Source organism: Anas acuta, chromosome 18, assembly GCF_963932015.1.
Source record: "Anas acuta chromosome 18, bAnaAcu1.1, whole genome shotgun sequence".
Lineage (NCBI taxonomy): Eukaryota > Metazoa > Chordata > Aves > Anseriformes > Anatidae > Anas > Anas acuta.
This window is the reverse complement of record NC_088996.1, coordinates 4,145,574-4,163,531: the sequence shown is the minus strand read 5'-3', so window position 1 is coordinate 4,163,531 and position 17,958 is coordinate 4,145,574. Positions and strand designations below refer to the sequence as shown.

At 44.7% G+C, this 17,958-nt stretch overlaps 3 protein-coding genes across 3 annotated transcripts in view; 1 reads left to right on the top strand and 2 right to left on the bottom strand.

Annotated features, from left to right (window-relative positions):
- The window catches only part of JPT1 (Jupiter microtubule associated homolog 1), a 27,368-nt gene extending 13,670 nt beyond the window's left edge, over positions 1–13,698 (top strand). The window contains exon 5 of the mRNA XM_068654615.1: positions 9,433–13,698. Coding sequence (XP_068510716.1) covers positions 9,433–9,446 — 14 coding nt within the window. The 3' untranslated portion in view covers positions 9,447–13,698. The remainder of the gene's footprint in view (positions 1–9,432) is intronic.
- Positions 1,893–4,212, bottom strand: ARMC7 (armadillo repeat containing 7). Its single transcript, XM_068654612.1, has 3 exons — positions 3,887–4,212; positions 3,637–3,780; positions 1,893–2,712 (listed from the first exon to the last, which is right to left on the bottom strand). Exons 1-3 carry the CDS (start codon positions 3,951–3,953, stop codon positions 2,375–2,377), a joined length of 549 nt encoding a protein of 182 aa, XP_068510713.1. The 5' UTR covers positions 3,954–4,212; the 3' UTR covers positions 1,893–2,374.
- SLC16A5 (solute carrier family 16 member 5) lies at positions 7,675–17,958 on the bottom strand. The gene is made up of 5 exons (XM_068654605.1): positions 17,833–17,958; positions 17,004–17,298; positions 12,982–13,125; positions 11,118–11,984; positions 7,675–9,533 (listed from the first exon to the last, which is right to left on the bottom strand). Exons 1-5 carry the CDS (start codon positions 17,914–17,916, stop codon positions 9,292–9,294), a joined length of 1,632 nt encoding a protein of 543 aa, XP_068510706.1. The 5' UTR covers positions 17,917–17,958; the 3' UTR covers positions 7,675–9,291.

Sequence of the window (17,958 nt, the reverse complement as noted above, 5' to 3'; positions counted from 1 at the left end):
TACTTGTTAAACTTTGTTTTTTCTTTTGTTTTTGATCATAAATTGATCATTAATTTCACACTGTAAATCCTTTGCCTTTTTATTTAGAAAGCATTTTGTTCAAGACTTTCTTTACGGTGCTTGCCTGAACCAAGCACTTAGAGGTGTGCAGCCATTTCGTTGTCAGGGATTTATCTCACACGTGTTATGGATGTAAAACATGTCCCCAGACAGTGTCAGAAAATGATTCAACATCTCCAGCAGTGGGAAGAATTTCTAGAATTACTGTAAGTATTGAAAATGGGAAAGCTTGGGCACAGATACAAGTCTCCCAGCTTTGTGTCCAAGTTGTTATCTCACTAATGGAAGTCACCAGAAGTCACTCGCCTGGGCAGGTGTTCCTGAGAGTTTTTGGAGCTTACTCTGAAGTCAGAAAATTAGATTAAATGAATCCCTGGGCTGACGTGGTAACTCTCATACTTAACCACTTCCTAAGGCAAACTAATGGGGCAGTGGCTTGACTAGGCTTCGGAGAATTAGCAGATGGTTCTTCCACAAAGCAGAGCAAGGGTGGGATGAGAATGAGGAAGATTTTTTTTATTATTTTTTTCTTACTTTTGCTGTTTGGTGTGTTGTTTGTTTTTGAGAAATGTCTTCTGGTTCTCAGAGTCATCAAATCAATTTTATTTCTTCTCCCAGCAAAGCCAGACTTTTTTTTTTTTTTTTCTTCCCTGATATGGAAAGTTGCCAGTTTCTGATGTCTTGCTCTAGGATAAAAGAGCTTTCAGACACAAGCTTTTCAGACACTGATTCTGTAATCAAATCTCCTTGGGAAGAACTCCAAGGGATTGTTGCTGAGATCAGTGAAGCCTTGTGTGGAAGTGAAGACCTGGCTAGGTCTGATTGCAGTGTCTTCACCCAGACTCCTTAACCTCTTCTGATTTGCATGTGAATTCCAGCAGTGCTTCCAACTTTGTCTGCTGTTTTACCAGGATTTGAAAATGTTGACAGCTGAGTGAGCACCATCATTTGAGAGATTTCTTTAATGCTGAGTACTCATCGCTGCTTAATTGAAAAGTTTTTTTTTTTTCGTGTTCATATTCCACTGGTGATAGAAGAGGGACATCATCAGCTGGACTATAAAAGCAATCTTATACAATTGCTAAGCAGAGGCTGCCAGCCTGCCTTTGAAGAATACTTACAGGAACTAAGCTTTCCGCACTGTTTGTTGGCATGGGAATGTAAGGCTTTAATGCCTGTGGAAAAATGCTAGCTTGACACCGCTGAAGTTCTCCGTATGACCCTAGGAAAGGTAAGATTTGCGTGTCTTAGAGTAGAAGAGATACTGGAAGCTTAACCTCTCACAAGAATGTCTTATCTGTGCATTTAAAAATTGAAAGCAAATGCAGGCAGTAATGCAAAAACGGAGTGCTGGTCAGTCCCACGGCCAGGGTAACACCCAGGTCAGCAGCTGGCAGGGAAACCCAGCCCCAGGAAGCAGGACACTGACCAGGGCAGGGGTGCTACTGGGGCAAAACACTTATAAAATAAAGTGAGCTGCTCTCATTAGACAGCCCGAGTCCTCCCCGTCTGTCTGGAAGCTTTTCCTGCATTCAGCTGATCTCTTCAGAGTTGTTCCTGACGTTTGCTATTGAAGAGATACTATAAGACAAGCAGGTTTTTTTTGTTTGTTTGTTTTTGTGCTTTTAAGCTCACTCCTATGTGTTTTGGGCTGACTGGGAGCAGAGAGGGAAAAATAGGAAATAAAGCTCTGGAACTTGCACAAATGCAGGGTTGTTGTCTTTTCAGGGAGCACTGTCATCAACAACCAAACCCTGTATTTGTGTTTAACCACCCTTAACCCCAATTTATGGGATAGCTGCAACCTGTTCTGTGTAGTAACTTAACCTATGGCATGATGATAGGATGGCACATTCAGTACCAAAGCAATGTAATAAAATTGCAAGTTGCTTGGGCAGAGAAACATCTTTCTTCTGCAGGAAGAATGAAGTTCATGTGACGTTTCAAAGTCATTTGAGTTGACAACGAAGGGAGAACTGCAGCAAAACCAGCCAAGACCTGGAGGGGATGTAAGCCCAATAACCCAAACAGAAAAATATAATTGCTAGGAAGGATTATTTGTGCAAGCTGCACTTGGCAACCTGCTGTCCAACAGCCACAACCTGTTTTATTTTAAATATTTGCTTGCAGTTTATGCTTAGCACTACAACAGGCCACATTGTCCTCTTTATTAATTACGACAATCCAGCACTAGTCTGACCAATTTCCCAGACCTTTGTTCCCACCATGCTCTTGACCTGCTGAGCAGAAAGTGGAGACATGGGAAAACAGAGGGGGGTCTCCCCATTAAAAGCTCCCAAATGCTCTGATGTCTTCAGTCCTTAGGAAGAGGAATCCCTACTGCTGTGTGTTTGCTTAGGTTCTGAGCCTCTTCCACTTGCAGAGGTGTGCAGTAATCCTCCAGAAAGACAGTTGCCAGATTGCTTAGCCTTCTGCTGGCTGAGAGGGAGAAGCGTAGCATGCACTCCACCACTGGGAGAGCTGTGGTCTGCTGGCAGGACTGCGGCGTTGTCAGGTACATCAGCGTTGTGACTGCTGACATGACGGTCTCCTCGTTGGAACTGGAGAGGCAATTTATTATGGGCTCTACCCCATTGGCCTCCAAGATATAGTCTTTGTTAGTTTTATCCAGGCACAGGTTACAAAGACCACCTGAAACAGCAAAGGACAGTGTCAGACACAGGCAAGACAAGTATTTTTTGCACACTTATCAAGATGCACTCTTCTCTCTGCTCCCACCTTACTTTATCCTATTTAAATAATTGGACACATTATTCAGGAATAAAGGGCAACAGACTGAATGTATTCCATAGGTTTATATTTATTGATGCTAATACAGTTTGATCTTGCCCAGTTAGATACTTGCACTGGGTTGTCCTTGGATGGCCGCTCAATCTTTTCTCCTTTTTGTAAGGCAGTACACAAAGATATTTTTCCTGAACAGCTCTAAATCTCAGGAATTGTAATATGTTATTAATTATCTTACATAACCTCTTTTTTTTTCCCCAACCTAGAGTGGTAATAGAAATTATTTCCTTAAATTCAGTTGAATACAGGTGCTGATTTCTAAAGTGCTGATCAACATTTTGCTGATCCATCTTTTCTAATAAAAAAAAAAGGCATCCAAGTCTTCTGTAAGATTCGGCTGGAAAACTATTAGCTGCTTCCTGGTCTGTTTTCTTTATTGTTCTTGGAGATTTTCCACCAGAGCACTCCTCCCCCTGTATGTCATTAGAGGGCACTGTACTGCTGTCAGCTAGTTTTCTCTTAGTCTTAAAAAAGAAAATCTTTTCCAGAAAGCTATTTCTTTTTTTTAAGCACAGCAGCTATATTAAAATGAAGGAGACACACTGCCCTTAAAGTCATTCCTGATCCTTCCTTCCTCTCACCCCATTCCACTCACTTTGCGCTAACAATTATCTGTGTTGCCAGCACGCAGCACAGATAATTGTCATTTGCCTTCTTGAACCCGGGGTGAGCAGCTGCTGAACAGAGGCACTGGGACGAGCAGCCCAGCTCCTGTCGTCCCCTACCCCAGTGGGTTGTTTGATCAGTGTACTCGGGTGCAGTTCTTACCAATAGCAAACTCCACAAGGGTCTCGTTGTCTTCAGTCAGCATATCGAGGAACAGATCCAGGACCTGAAGCTGCCGGAGGTACTCGTAGTTCTTGGGGTCATAGGCAAAGTTGGCGAGGTTGGCCAGCACCTGCTCCTTGGCCTCTGCAAGGGAGAAGCATCGTGTGAAGGAGGGGAACGGTGCCAGAGGCACCTGCCACGTGCGACATGAAGAGCAGCAAGCAACGGAGCTCAAACTTTTAAACGTTACCTGAGCTGTCCGTCACCTGGAACTCGGTGACGAGGGCCTGCAGGTACTCCAGCCTCCCCAGCTCCATCCCGCTGCTCCCCAACGAGCTCGGGGGCAGAGAGCCCGCTGCTTTGCTCTCCCCTTCCCTGTCAGCAGGCGGGTGCCGGCCAGGACCCGGCTACACACGGGAAAGAGCCGGGACGGCCCCGGGCCAGGGGAAGAGGCCTTGACCGCGGCCAGCGGAGCCCTGCCGGGGGCCTCCACAGGAGGGGTGGGCGGGAAGGGCGCGGCCGCCATTTTGTGGGCGTCGCTGTCTTCAGGCCGCGGCCGCCATTTTGTGGGCGTCGCTCTCCTCAAGCGGCGGCCGCGGCTCCTCCTCCGCGGCCGGGCTGGGGGTGTCTGGGCTGGAAAGCGATGGAACCGTGTTACTTGTTATTGATAACTGCAAATAAATAAAGCTTGTTACTGATAACTTCACATAAATAAACTCGAGTCTGGGTATTTCACTTTGTATTTGGCGAAAATTGGGGTTTTTAAGCACTTCCCGTGCACGGTAAGATAAACTACCTGGAAGAAGCTACTTGAAACGGCAGCAGGTAATTCCTCCCCGGCTGTACAGCGTCCTGGTCTAAACACAGAGCAATTAGCTGATTCTGGAGAAAGGCAGTTCTAATGAAACCGCCATTATGTGCACCACAAGTGGACTCAAATGTGGTTCACTTTGTGGAAATCCCTAAGCGAAGGTACATAAACGTCATGCACTGGGGGTAGGCTCAGCAGAAGTTTGCCCTGATTTTATTGAGGCAATTAAATGACTACAGGCTCTTTTGTAGATAAGGTAGGGAGCAATCTGTGAGCAGATGTTTTTGGTATTAATCTCGAGTACTTGATTTTCATAGAGAGGAAATTGAACGTGGTCTGATCCACTAAATATATGGCACCAGTGACAAGCATGCTGGGCTGATAATCACTCCTACCACACAGCTGGGTGTAGTAAACTGTCTGCCCACAACCACATTAAATAGGAGGAGGAAAAAAGCTGCACTGCATACAGTAATGCTTTTAGCATTGTAATGGCATGGGAAGACAGGGAATGGGGAAGTCATGGTATTTATTTCCACCTGGTATAAAAGTTTAGGCTAGGCTAGCACCTTCAACTCATAATTCCTATGCATTGGTTCACATACATGTATGTATATGAAAACGAGCAACGATGGTGCTACCAACTACTTCCACGTTAGAATGTTAGCATATTAGCACATCTCTTTTAACGTAGGTATTTGTAAGTGTTGACATACTTTAAGCCACATCTGTCATTGCTAATGTGTACTAGCGCGTGACTAATGTGAGAAAGCAGAAGAGAAAGCAAAGGCAAACAAGCTAACCCAATACAAAGGAAAAGTGTTTAAGGATACTGGGATTGACTAATAAGGACTGAAAACCGGAGCATTTAAAGAGGAAAAACGCAATAGCGTCTGCTCACAAATACTGTATTTGTGGTCAGTCAGTACACTTTTGCAGGCATAAAACCAGTAGAAACTTTGTCCTCCTCTGAACTGGTTGCACAGGGAGTAGTGTTTAGAAACAGCTTGTACCTGTGCTGGCTGGGTTTCGGGTGATGCATCTCTGAAAACTGTACTCTCCAGGTCACGCTATTCAGTGTGTGGCAAGAAGTAACCAGGGGGAGAGGAAAACTCGTGCTCGGCTTTCTGGGAACTGTTTGCTCTGTTCCTCCTAACCTTCATCTTGTTTTGAGTTTAACCAAAGCTGGTTAAGAAACGTGAGGAACATTTTCCATTTAATTTGATGTGGTGCAGCTGCCTCCTGGAGGAGAGTTTGACAACATTCCCTGGGTCTTGTGGTCCTCAGAGGTTTTCTGTAGGAGTTGCAGGCTGTGCTAGCACTGCTTATCCGGCGAGCTTTGTTACAGGCTGTGTGCTTTTCTGTGCGCTGGCTTGCTGCAGGGAGTTTGTCCTGATCATCCAGAAAGATCACTTGGCAGTAGGTACGTAGCCGTCTTACTCAGACTGTTTACTCAGGTGATACCTGCTATATTGTTTAATAGTCTGAATGCTCTGACTACTTGCTGTTTGCCAGAATAGTTAGCACAGAATGGGCTGTTATGTCCGGGATAGTCAAAGATCCAAGGACTATTCTAGTGACAGTGGTGTACTTTGATAGCACATCCACCACAGTTAGAATTTGATCAATTTTCATGTCTAGTAGGTATGTTTCTTTTCTCACAATTACTAACTAGGTCTGTAAACAGCATGCCAAATTCTTCATTTAAGTGATTTTGCACTTCTGAGGTGTTTTAGGGTTTGTAAGGTTACCATGACTCTTTCTCTCTTTTTTTTTTTTTTAATTAAACTTTTCCAAGAATCACATTGGCAGAGTATCTAAGGCTTTTAAGGGTCACAATCTTGTAATATTTTAGTGTGAACTTCCTGGTGAATGTTTCATAGCAGTAAGGAAAGGTGCTTGGTGCAAAAAATGCTCAGATTGCAAGGTTAATGATACTTTTAACAACAAAGGGATCAGGAAGGGATATAAGGGGACTGGGTAAGGTTTATTTATTCCTGGCTAATTTTTCTTGCTCTGCTCATTCTCATAGGTTTGTAACCAGGCTGAGGTACTAGCATTTGTCTGTCATTAAGTCTGGGGTTATTTTGTTGTCTGAAGGTTATTTAAAAGAAAACAACCAAACAAAAAGACACCTGCTTCAGGGGGTGGTGGTAATTAGGCTGTGGTTGCCTTGCGTAATGGGACAACCTTAAACTAATGGAAGGAATTCTTATTACTTTATTTTTCTTCTGGGCCTCAAGATTCTTAAGGAGTGAGTATTAATGTTCTGAGGGGGAATATTTGTTATACTGTAGTATGCTCAGTATGCGTGGCCCCTTCAATTATGCATTACAAAGCTGCTCAAGGCATCTGGGAGCTCAGGTTGAAAAGAGAGGTAGAAGAGGAGGAAGCAGGGAACTATTTTGTCTGTTATGGCAGCTCAATTATCTTATTTACTTGTGGAAGCACAGCCTTAAGTGTTAACCTGTTCCTTGTCCAAGATCTGTTTCTAACCTGTGGATTGCAGATTACTACTAACGAGTACATGTAAAGTAACTATGGGGGATAACCCTGTTTTCAGGCAGATTGAGTTCTATAAGGCTGTTAGAAAGTTCTTGGTCAACAAGATGAAAAAAGTGAAAATACCAGATTTGTAAACTGTTTGTCTTCCCAGAAACATTTCTTTGCCTCTGCGAATAACTCCCAGTGATCCTAGCATTGAATCTGGGAGTATCAAAAAGCCGCTATATAAAGAACTCTAACTTTCTGTCCTAAATCGCCTTGCACTACTGTGTACAGCTAGGGAATAGTCAAAACAGATTTCTTTGCCATGGTGCAGGAGGTGCACGCATCTCTGTGTGGCAGCTTCAGTTGGTGAGTAGCTTTATTTACCCTGTATCTTGCAAATATGCGTTAGACAACTCATTTACTTGCTTATGGGCTGTCTAGGGGTAAAGCATTGCAGATAGAGCAGCACCTCTGCACAGGAGATGCATTCTATTACTCCTTCGACTAATCTTTGTTTTCCTGGGATAGATTCTGATCTTGCCTGTTTTGCCCAGGAAATTTGTAGCAGTGGGAGGATTGGGGGCAATATCATGCCTTATTTCTGGCAGAGTACAGAAAGGGAATGTAAAAGGGTGAACAGAATTTCAGATTTAAGAGTTACATAAAGAAAATAATATCAATCTGCTCAGCTGCCTAGCTGTTTCATTTGCAATAGCTAGAAGAGGTTTGAGACTTAATCTTTCTACATTGGTTTATTTTGATGAGGATGCTTCTGAGCTGTGGAAGGAGGAACCATTCTGAAGGGCTGTAAATAATAGCTGAGAAACCATTAGTCTTAGAAAGCCTTGGAATCAATTTTCTAGTGGCTTCACGTGTTGGTTTTCATGTGTTTATTTATTTTGGGGTTTGCTTTTCTGGGGAGCCCACAGTTCTAATGAAAACTGTTTTTGTTGCTAAGACTTTGATACAACAGTTCTCAAGATTAAGTGTTAAAGTTGAATTAGAAGCTGCTGGTTCAGCTGTTTGGTTGAAAGGTGTTACTTCTTTCATTTCACTGACATTGTATGATTTTATCTTTTGGAGGTTCTATTATGTTGAGTAATCTTCAGCTCCAGTACTTTGTGAGATATCTGTTTAGATCAGGAGAGATATGAAATATAAACAGTTTGCAATTTGAACTCATCCCGAGGGAGTTCAGCAGCTGATGCAACTCTTGTGTCAGTGCTTACAAGTGTAACTCCGGGAGGGTGGCAGGAAAAGCCACTTACAGTCAAAAGACTGCATGGATATGAAAGTTAACACTGGCTTTTCTTAGGATATTTTTCCACATTGCTTTCTTTTTGACATGTAAGTTATACTTGTGCAAACTTCTCTGTGCTGATAATGCTGGTATACATAAGTCTACGAGTCTAAAGGCATTTACACAAGGATTTGGCCCTATATAAGGATAAGGATGCATACATTCGTTCTCTGGTCTACTACCACCTTTTACGTCGTGCTCTTCACCTGTCCCCTTAAAAAAAAAGTGTCCCAGTTTATGCTGGAAATAAATGTATTTATACAAGCCATGAATCCCCAGTTGTGATCCATCAGGAAGCACTAGAAATACCACTAGTTATGCAAGGCACTCACTGTAAGGTTTGGGTCTTTGTTTTTGATGCTCTGGAGTTGACCATTTGAGGCTTTGAAAATGCCTTTGGCATGAAGAACTCATATATACCTCATAAGGAGAAAAATATTTGATCTTCCTAGAGACTTGCCTGAGTTCTGTGACCCATATGGCAGCCTCCATATAATATTTTGAGATGTGGGAAATGACATTCTTCCAACTGAAAGTGTTTGTTTCCTCCCCCCACAATGTGAGAGGCTACCAGGAAAGTTCATACAGACCTGCACCAAATTTTTACGTTCAGACTAGGCGTGTAATTACTCTGTGAAAGAACTACCATTGTGCATAGCCATCAATATGTATTTTCCTGTGCTAAAGCTGAAATGTGTACGTGAAATACCAGTGACTTCAGAAAGGCACCGACTTAAGCCGATTTAATCAATGTGGCTTTTGCTTCTCAGAGCTGGCTGCCATGGCTGTTACCCCCTGGCCTGCTTTAGGAAAGGACAGATCCGTGTGTCCTTCAGCTCCTGGGCTGGCGCTGGGCTCAGCCCGAGATCCACATTGCTTGTGTGGAGCCTGACACGGCCCCGCCGAGTGGAAGCACGGGGCAGGAGGACAATGATAGCTGTGGGATGCACGCACTTGGTTTCTCTGCCATCAGTGCCAGGCCTTGTGTAGCTTCGTACAAGCCACATAATTGTTTGTATTCCTCTCTTTTTTCCTTTTTTATTTTTCTTTATTTTCATATGCTTGTGACATACACGACTGCTGGAGTGGATTGACTTTCAGGCTGTGGGTCAGTTGGCGTGTCATTGTATTGATATCTGGAGGGATTATCCAAAGGGACTTTTGAGGCTTCTTTCAAATTTCTTTTTTTTTCCAGAGCGCAGAAGCTGAGCCCCATGAACAAAGCAGCTGATATCAGGAGGAAACTGGAGGTGTAGAAGACATAGTGGAAATCATTGGTTATGTCCACCAGGAGACCTGAAATAGAAACCACAGCTTAGTCAAAGAGGAGATGCATATTAAAGACAACTGTATGGCATTCGCAGAAACATCAGACCTAAATAATTCAGCCAACTGCCATATACAAAAGATAAGCATTCACAGATGAGTTAAGTTCCCTTTTCCAGATTCTAGAGCTTGTTTGCACTCATCGCTCAGGTGGTGTTTCTTTTTCTATATAAAGTATTTTTCAGTAAACAGAGAAATCAGCAAAGAAAGGAAACTGTAACTTTTTCCCAACCTGCTGATTCACTTTGTTTACTTAGCAGAGGACCCCTGTGCCACTTCCTGGATTTTGGAATGAGTGACTCTGTTACATTCCAGGTCAGAAAACAGAACAAATAAAGAAAGAACTCTCTCACAAAAATGACGTGTTGGAGTCTCTAAGCTGAAGACTTGTCTCTAAAAGTATGTAACTGGGGAGGAGAAAAAAAATCACAGCGCAGCAGGCATTATAACAAACATTAAGTACCTCAATGTAAAACATTTAGACGGGTGATATATCAAGCGAGTAATTTTACACTAATGCTGGATACTGAAAGGTAATATTCAGGTAAACATATGATGACTCTTTTTGAGACTGCTTAATTATATTGAAATATGGGAGTAATTTTTTTAATAGATTTTAGGTTGCTAGAGATTGAGCTTCCCTTACTGTACTTTGTTTTTGGCTATCTGCCTTTTCCATCAGAGATGTCCAAGATCTGTTTTGCACTTTGAGAAAAGTGACTGACACACTTTGCCTGGGAATACCATTAAATATAGTGTATATTATTCCATTCTTAGATATTTTCCTGCTGGATAGAACGCAATTCATTGTTTGGAGAAGAGAACTAAAATCTGAATAGAGGATTCATGCTCAGGTTCACATTTGTTTGTCAGTCTTTTGAATGAGCTGCTGCAGAGCAGGAGCAGGTGTGTCTTGGACAGGTCAATTAGTGGTGGTTGGAGTGAACTGTGAAACCACTAAATAATTTATTGGATTGGGGACTTAACTAGTTCCCTTCCTTGTCTCCAGAGAAAAATGAATACACTCCAGAACACAGAAAGTGAGTAGAGGAGCCTTTTACTATAAGCTTCTTCAATTATATGGAGCTGGTAACACTTCTGATCAGAGTAAACTTCTGATCAATGTGTTGAATGGGATGTTTGCAATTTCTTGAGGCTTCATAGATAAATCAATGCAGACTAGCAAAGCAGTGAAAGAATTCTAAAACAGCGAGATCATACTACTGTAATTCCTTTCTGTGTCCTGCCAATCAGGGAAAAAGTTCTCAGCATTCTCATGCCTATTGAAGCTGCCAGCCAAACGGGAAACTTTTTCACTGTCTGCAGTTGCTTCAGTGACACTTGGGCCACTACAGAAATGACCCTTGTTCAGCAGTGAGATGGGGCTGATCTTTCCTTTCTGACTCTCCCTTTTATATTGCTCCCTTTGCATAACTCAGCTGCCTGTGTGGACTTAGAAACTCCCTCATTCCTCCTCTTTATGCTCCCAAACACTTGTTACCAGTGTCTAAAAAAGCTGTTTTTGCTCCAGCCTGCTTTAATAGCTTTTCTCACCTGTGAGAGGGGGTCCAATGAGGAGAGTGATACTCTCCAGGATTGTGAAGAGCCCTAGAGCACTTGAGAACCTGTCCATCTCCACCACATCCATCAGCACCTGGAAGGTGAGTGCCCCAATGCCACTCATGGCTATGCTGAGGATGACACAGTAGACGATGAGCACGTTGAACTCAGCTGAAATGATGCAAATGAAATTGCTCAGCCCGCAGAGGAGCACAGCCAGGCTGAACAGGTAGATGCGTCTTCCCGTGAAGATTCTGTGTCCCGAAAGCAGCCCTGTCAAAGGGCGTATGAAGATGTTGATGAACCCAATAATGGAGATGAGGAGGGCTGCCTTGCGCTCCTCCACCCCATTCTGGATGGCATAAGGTACTAGGTAGACGTGGGGTAACACAAACCCCATCATCATCCAGGTCACTCCGATAGTGTAAATCTGGTAACCCTTGTTTTGACAGAAGATATCAAAAGCCAGGTACTTCTGCAGCACCTGGAAGCATGCAGTCTTTCTGTTTTGCTGCTGATACTTTAGGTGGGGAGAAGATGCTCCATTAGACAGCTGTGCCTCTTCTGCTCCTCTCCCTGAATCCTCTCCAGGCCTGGGTAACTGTACAAGTGATCCTGAAGCAAGTTGCACTGGTCTCATAATGGCTCCGCAGACACAACAGTTCAATAGTATTCCTCCAAAGATAAGGAAAGTGTTTCTCCAGCCCATCTCGTCCAGCATGTATTGAGAAAGCAGCGGCCACAGTGTGAAACCAAGAGAGACGCCGGTGGATGCCATGGCGTTAGCCAACGTTTGCCACCGCACAAAGTAGTGGCCCAGCGCAGTCAGTCCAGCCTGGAAGCTGAAACATGATCCCAGACCTAAAGGTAAGAAGGAAAAACAACAGCACGTGATCCCTCTGCGGTGTCCTGCAGGGTGAAAAGAGCCTGGCCCCATGGGGTACTCACAGATGACTTCAATCTACCACTAGGCATATCCTCGCCTGCCGGGCTGCACAACCTCCGGTGATTAATACTCAGCAACCCCACACTAGAGATGAAGAAGGGTATTGTGCATAAATTTAACTCCTTGTGTTCTCAGGAATACTAAATACACTGATCTAAGGTGATGTTTGTCTGGGCTGCACTGCCATGTTTATGATCGTTAGGGAATTGTTCATTAGAAAAACTATAGTTTTACTGCATGCAGCAGGCAGTGCTGCCTTCCTGATGCTTTCTTCAGGGCCCAGGGAGTTAATTCTTGTCTTTCTCTGTGCAGCAAACACAGCTTAGCTTACAGGAGCCAAAAGGCTTGGTCCCAAAGTGACCCGGCTACAGAATTTCATTTCTATTTGTTAGAAGAAAATATGGGTTGAGAAACAGTTACATAGGAGAAATATTTGGAAAGGAAAAGTTCCCATCTGTTACTTCTGTTCAAAACCAACACGTTCTTTTGTTAGAGAAAGATGACTCCATATTTCCCCAGATAGGGAGTGGTGAAACCCAAGCCCAAGGGACTTGTGAAGGATGTTGTCCCAACACATTGTGTTTCACGGAAAAACCTCCCCTCTTCAAAGACAAAAGGCTGTGAAGCTCCTAAAGAGAGCAGACGTGTTGGCTCTCCACTTCACCCCTTAGAGACCTGTAACCTTTTCCAGAGAGAAGCATGTTCCAGTGAGCTCGGCTGGGCGAGGTGTGTTAAAGGGGTGTGAAGGGCAAGCCTATCCAGCATGCAATTCCTGCTGAGCTGTGGGGCTTCTGATTTATCCTATTTCACAGCTGAGTGAAAAACGTGAGCACTTAGTCTGGACTCTCACCACTTCCCGGCTCTCAAATAAAGGGCAGCAGCTGGGTTTTCCTGCTGTTCCTTGGTACTTACCAGTGATGAGGCCAGCTGTTAAGTAAAGCTGGCCGAGGGACTTGCAGAAGGAGCTGGACACCATGCCCACGCTGCTGAGCAGGCCTCCCAGCATCACGGCAAACCTGTAGCCAAACCGCTTCACCAGGATGCTGCAGAGGGGTCCTAGGAGCAGTCAGAGAAGCAAAAGGGAGGCAGTTAGAGAGGCAGGAATTATTTCATAGCTGCTAGACTGCTGCAGTTATCGAACAGTTTATTCTACAGATTATCCCAGCTGCATAATGCAGTGGGGGAGCCAGAAACAGAAAATACATTCCCTGGTCCTCCAAAGTGCTTGGTCAGCTTGGTACATGAAGGGAATGCTCCTCTGCTTGGATTTTGGTCATGAAGTAGGATTCCTTAATCCCTGTGATGGATTTTAGGTAAAAGTCTCAGAAATGGAATAGAAAAAGCACCTTCAAGTGTAATTCTGTTCTCATATGATATCCATTCTGGGAATGATTTGAAAAAGGAGAGGACTTGGATTTTTGTGCCCCTGAGTAGGAGATGCTGAGTGGGTGTTGTTTTCTGCTTGAATGTTTCCACTCTCATTTTGCTGTGTTTTTCAAATATTCTGCCACAGAATCTTGTCAATTGCCGTTGGTGTCCTGCTACATGGGTGAAATTCCCTGCAACAGAAGGCACGTTGACTCTGAAAATGATCCAGAATGGGAGAAAGAGGATTGTCCTTGAGGAAGATCATCTGAAAACAGCTGGAAGCATGTTCATGTCTGCATCGGAATCAGTCTAAGCTTCAGGCTGTGGCATCCAAGCTCCAGCTTGTGGAGTCTTGCAGCTGTCCTGCAAGTCATCTCCCCATGAAAATAATAAGATGTTTTTGCCAGTGCAGCTCTTTGCACGTGCCTGTCCTGGCATACCTGGCCGGGGTGGGTAGGCATGACTGTGTCCACTTCCAAGAGGACGAAGTCTAGGAGCAGAACATGCACCAACAACGCAGAGGCAAGGGCAAGACCTGGGTGCTCCTGGTGGGCTTGGGTCTGCCCTTCTGGAGCAGAAATCTGGGTCTTACTGTGTGCGTACATTGCCGGCAGGCTTTTCTAAGTAGGACTTAGGTTATTTCATCAGAGAAAGCAATGAACAAATAGGCACGGAGATACGTGCTTAAGGTCAGTTAATTCTGTAATTTTCAAAGGCTGTTGGTGAGTTCCATGATATTGGGGTAAATCACCAGTTTGATAATGTCATGGGTTTAGTGTGCTTCATTTTGGGGTAGGAGGAGATTAGTTCAGGCCTATCAATGGAAAACATGCTTCTCCGTTAGAGGAGAAACTGAAGGGAGAGTTGCTCCTTTTGTGTTCCCATAAGGATCCTCATGCTTTTCCAGTTTGTTTTTTTTTTTTTTTTTTCCCCTCTTCATAACCCATCAGATTATGTAAGCAAATTCAGAATGACTGCAAGTTTCAGAGTTAGGAATCAATCTGTGGGGAAAATAACCTGTGGCATATTTGTGACTTAAGACAACACCTGGTTGGAAATAAAATCCACGTAGTCAAGCAAGCAGAGGAACATTGTTAAAATCAGGACTGCAGCTGTCTGTATTTTGATCTGCTTGGGAGATTTTCACCTTGGATTTCAACTGGCCTTTGAAGAAGTATTCACCAGGCTCAGCAAACCAGTGACTGCATTATTTTTCCTCTCACTGAGGAGATTAAGGATGGTACTGCTGTTTAATCAACCTGAGTAGCCAGAAATCATAAATAAAACATGCCAAAATCATGGGATTGGCTCAAAAAATCCTAACTATTTTTCATTACTTATTGCCAACTTGCTTTCTAGGTTTCAAATATTATTGCTCACTTGCTTGGAGCTTTTGTGCTTTTCTTTGCAAAAATATTTCCAATAGAACTGCTGCATTTGTACTAGTGCAAGCCCAGAGATTTATGTTTGCATGAATATCTAGAAGCAGGAGCCTGTAAGGGCTTGCACTCCTGTATTTCCCCCTTTGGAGTCAGCCATAGGATCCTGACGTCTCAAATGATTCTTATAACAAAATAACTAGTAATGGCTTTTACCTAGGAACATGGTGATGAGCTATGTTTGCTTTATTAAATTAAGTGCTATTCTTCACACTGTGCCCTTCCCTGTTTCCTTTCCCATCTCTGCTGAGCTGAGGTTAGTTCTCCTGCGTGGAGCTTCTCACTTGACTGACAACTCTGAGAATGGAGCACACTGTCCGTTTCCTTTGCTGTCTACTATTTTTGCAACAAATATTTATTTTTCCCTTCAGGTCCTCTGAATTAAGAGTAAAGGAGAAGAAAAGTGAGAAGGATGTTTGAGATCCTGGTGACAGAGCAGAAAACAGTTTTGGAAAGGGTTTAAATGCCAAGGTGATGGATACAACCTGAGAACCTGAAAAGGCTAGCCTGCTGCAAAGAAGGTCAGAAGTTGCAGCAAAAATCATTGGCCTGAGAGGGAGCCCTTTATTTCTGATTTTTCATTGTTTTTTTTCTTCTTATAGTTGTGTTAGTCCCAATTTAAGCTACTGTGGGATGAGAACAAATTCTCCTCTACTGTAACAGCCTGCAATAGGAGACACAACTGGCAAGTGAAGTAACAATGCTCTTGCAGTCCACTGGTTATGCCGTTACAAATTCTATTAGTGAATATAATCACCATGAGGCTGTTTGTTCCTTGTGTCATTTACAACTTTTGGATCTGTTTGTTGGCTGTCTTTATCTTACCTTTCACTGTGGTCCCAGCCTCTTACAAAACAATTACTTCATTATAGAAAATAGGAGACGTGATATTTTCTTGCAGATGCAGCCAGAGTTGTCTTTCCCTGGCTCATTGGGACTGAGCTGCTTTTCAGACCATTTCCCAGGGCCACCAGCTCCTGTTCAGCTCCTTCCCACTAACAGCAGCTGGGCCACAGGGGTTGGAAGCCTACCAGGCCTTTGAATTCAAGGACCCAAGACACAGCTCTATTTCTGCCAAATTTCAGTGATGATTCCTCCCATAGCTGCTTCCCCTGAGGTCTCTTTCTGTCTGTGCCTTGCAATTCTTGACCAGCTGCTTCTGCTAAGGTGCAAGCTCTTTCCCCATGCCATGCTGTCAAGTCTTACCCAGGAGACACTGAACCCATCATAGCTGTCTCACCAGCATGACTGGGGGCTCTGCTTTTATTTTTTTTTTATATTTCCACCCCCATACTGTAGTGTCACCTTTAATCAGTATTGGAAAGGAGCAGGAATGAACTAAGGGAGCAGCTCAGATACCCGGGTGGCTTAGATACTTTGCTCCCCGCTGCTAGGTGGGGTTCAAGTAGTCTGTTTATCACACAAGCATGGGAGCTGCATGTGGAGGGGTCAGCAGCAAGACAGGACTGTTTGTCGGGAGGTCCTCGAGCTGCTGGGTGTGTTTTTCTCCTCTATGCAGAGCTATCAGTCTGGATGTGGCTCTGGGTGCCCTGTCCTGTGCAGCCCCTCATTTGCTCTGGGGAAAGTTTTCTGGGGGTGATTTGCTTAGTTTTTCAGGGCTTGATTTGGTGCTCTGTCTGCAATGTACCACCCTTCTCCGTCCCCCTTCACCTGGAGACCTGCCTGACCTGCATCCTGCACTAAACCAGCTGCCCTCACCTTGATACCTGCTGGGGCGTGTGCTCCACGCCACCGCCCAGGGGCTGCTTTAACCCTGTGCCAGCAGCCTGGAGGGGCTCAGACTGGGCAGCTTCTCAGCCCTGAGGAACGTGGTGGTCGTATGGAAGGAGAGAGGATGGAAGGAAGAGCCCAAGCTCACCCTCACCTTTGGCAAAAGGTCTTGATTATCTCTTAGAGTGGCAAAAGGAAGCGTTGTGTCTTCAGACACTTGGCTTTGGATTCTGTGGGCATGGATCAAAGCAGCCTGTGTGCTGCCAACCAGCCATACCTCCCAGTCCCTTCCACCTTCCTCCTCAGAGAAATGCTGGAAGTGCCCTCATAACGGCCCCTCGTCAGCACCAGCACCTCAGGAGACAGCGGCGGACATTTGCCGCGGCCTTTACTCACCGCCTCCGTGCAGCACGGCCACCATGATGGAGGGGAACCACGACGTCTCGCTGTTGGAGGCCTGGAACTCGTGCTGGAGGTCCGTGAAGAAGACGCCGATGCAGGAGGGGAAGCCCAGCGTCAGCCCCTGCAGCAGCACCGCGGCGAGCAGCACCATCCATGCCCAGCCCCGGTCCTGGGGCTTGGCAGCTCCTCGTGCTCCTCCTTGGGACATGGTGGCTGCTTTCTCCTCCCAGGCTGGCCTGCTGGGGAAGCTACTGCAGCTACCATGCAACCCTCGGCCCAGGGAATGGACCTACGGAGAGAAGGGCTAGTGGTAGTCCCTGGGCTCAGAGCCACCAGCGTGTCCCAGACCTCTTGCAGCTGACACTCTGGACTTCTTGCTCTGCATTTCTCCCAGCACCTCCCTTCCTTCTCCCTGCAGGATCCTGGCAACAGATTACTTGAGAAACGCCTGCCTTCCCCTTTTATATTGCACAAGACTGTGAGCACAGCCAGGTACAGAATGGGACCACACCTCCTCTGAGGTATGAATTGGCCTTACCTAGTTCCCGCCCTTATTTTCCCTTTCACCTGCTTTCATCATATGGAGTCCCCTTGCTGGCAATTGCTAAGGTCACCAAGTCCTCACACTGAGAGGAGAACGAAAAACTCTGCAAATGCCAAGAAAAATAGAAACGCATAAAGCTCGCATGGTACAGCAGGGCTCGGTGTGAACCTGTTATGACAACTGCTCCTGTGTATAGTTCAAAGTGCTAGTGCTGAGAAAACATTTCAAAAGCCATTAATTAATTAGGATCCAGCAATCTCAGATATGCTTTTGCTTTACCTTGGTAGAGCTGCTTCTGAGAGATCCCAGGTTTGATTTCTTCGAGACCAGCAGCATGAAACATATAGCAGTAGCACTCCCCATCCTCTCCACATGAATAAACACACAAAAAAAATCTTTGGCAGC

Coding starts and splice junctions, on each gene's coding strand:
- SLC16A5 (XM_068654605.1), bottom strand. CDS start 17,916: ATGGGGAGTGCTACTGCTATATGTTTCATGCTGCTGGTCTCGAAGAAA. Junction 17,299..17,832: donor TCAGAAGCAGCTCTACCAAG/GTAAAGCAAAAG, acceptor TTCTCTCCGTAG/GTCCATTCCCTGGGCCGAGG. Junction 11,985..12,981: donor AACAGCTGGCCTCATCACTG/GTAAGTACCAAG, acceptor TCTTACCTTTAG/GTCTGGGATCATGTTTCAGC.
- ARMC7 (XM_068654612.1), bottom strand. CDS start 3,953: ATGGAGCTGGGGAGGCTGGAGTACCTGCAGGCCCTCGTCACCGAGTTC. Junction 3,781..3,886: donor CCAGGTGACGGACAGCTCAG/GTAACGTTTAAA, acceptor TCTCCCTTGCAG/AGGCCAAGGAGCAGGTGCTG. Junction 2,713..3,636: donor CCTTGTGGAGTTTGCTATTG/GTAAGAACTGCA, acceptor TTGCTGTTTCAG/GTGGTCTTTGTAACCTGTGC.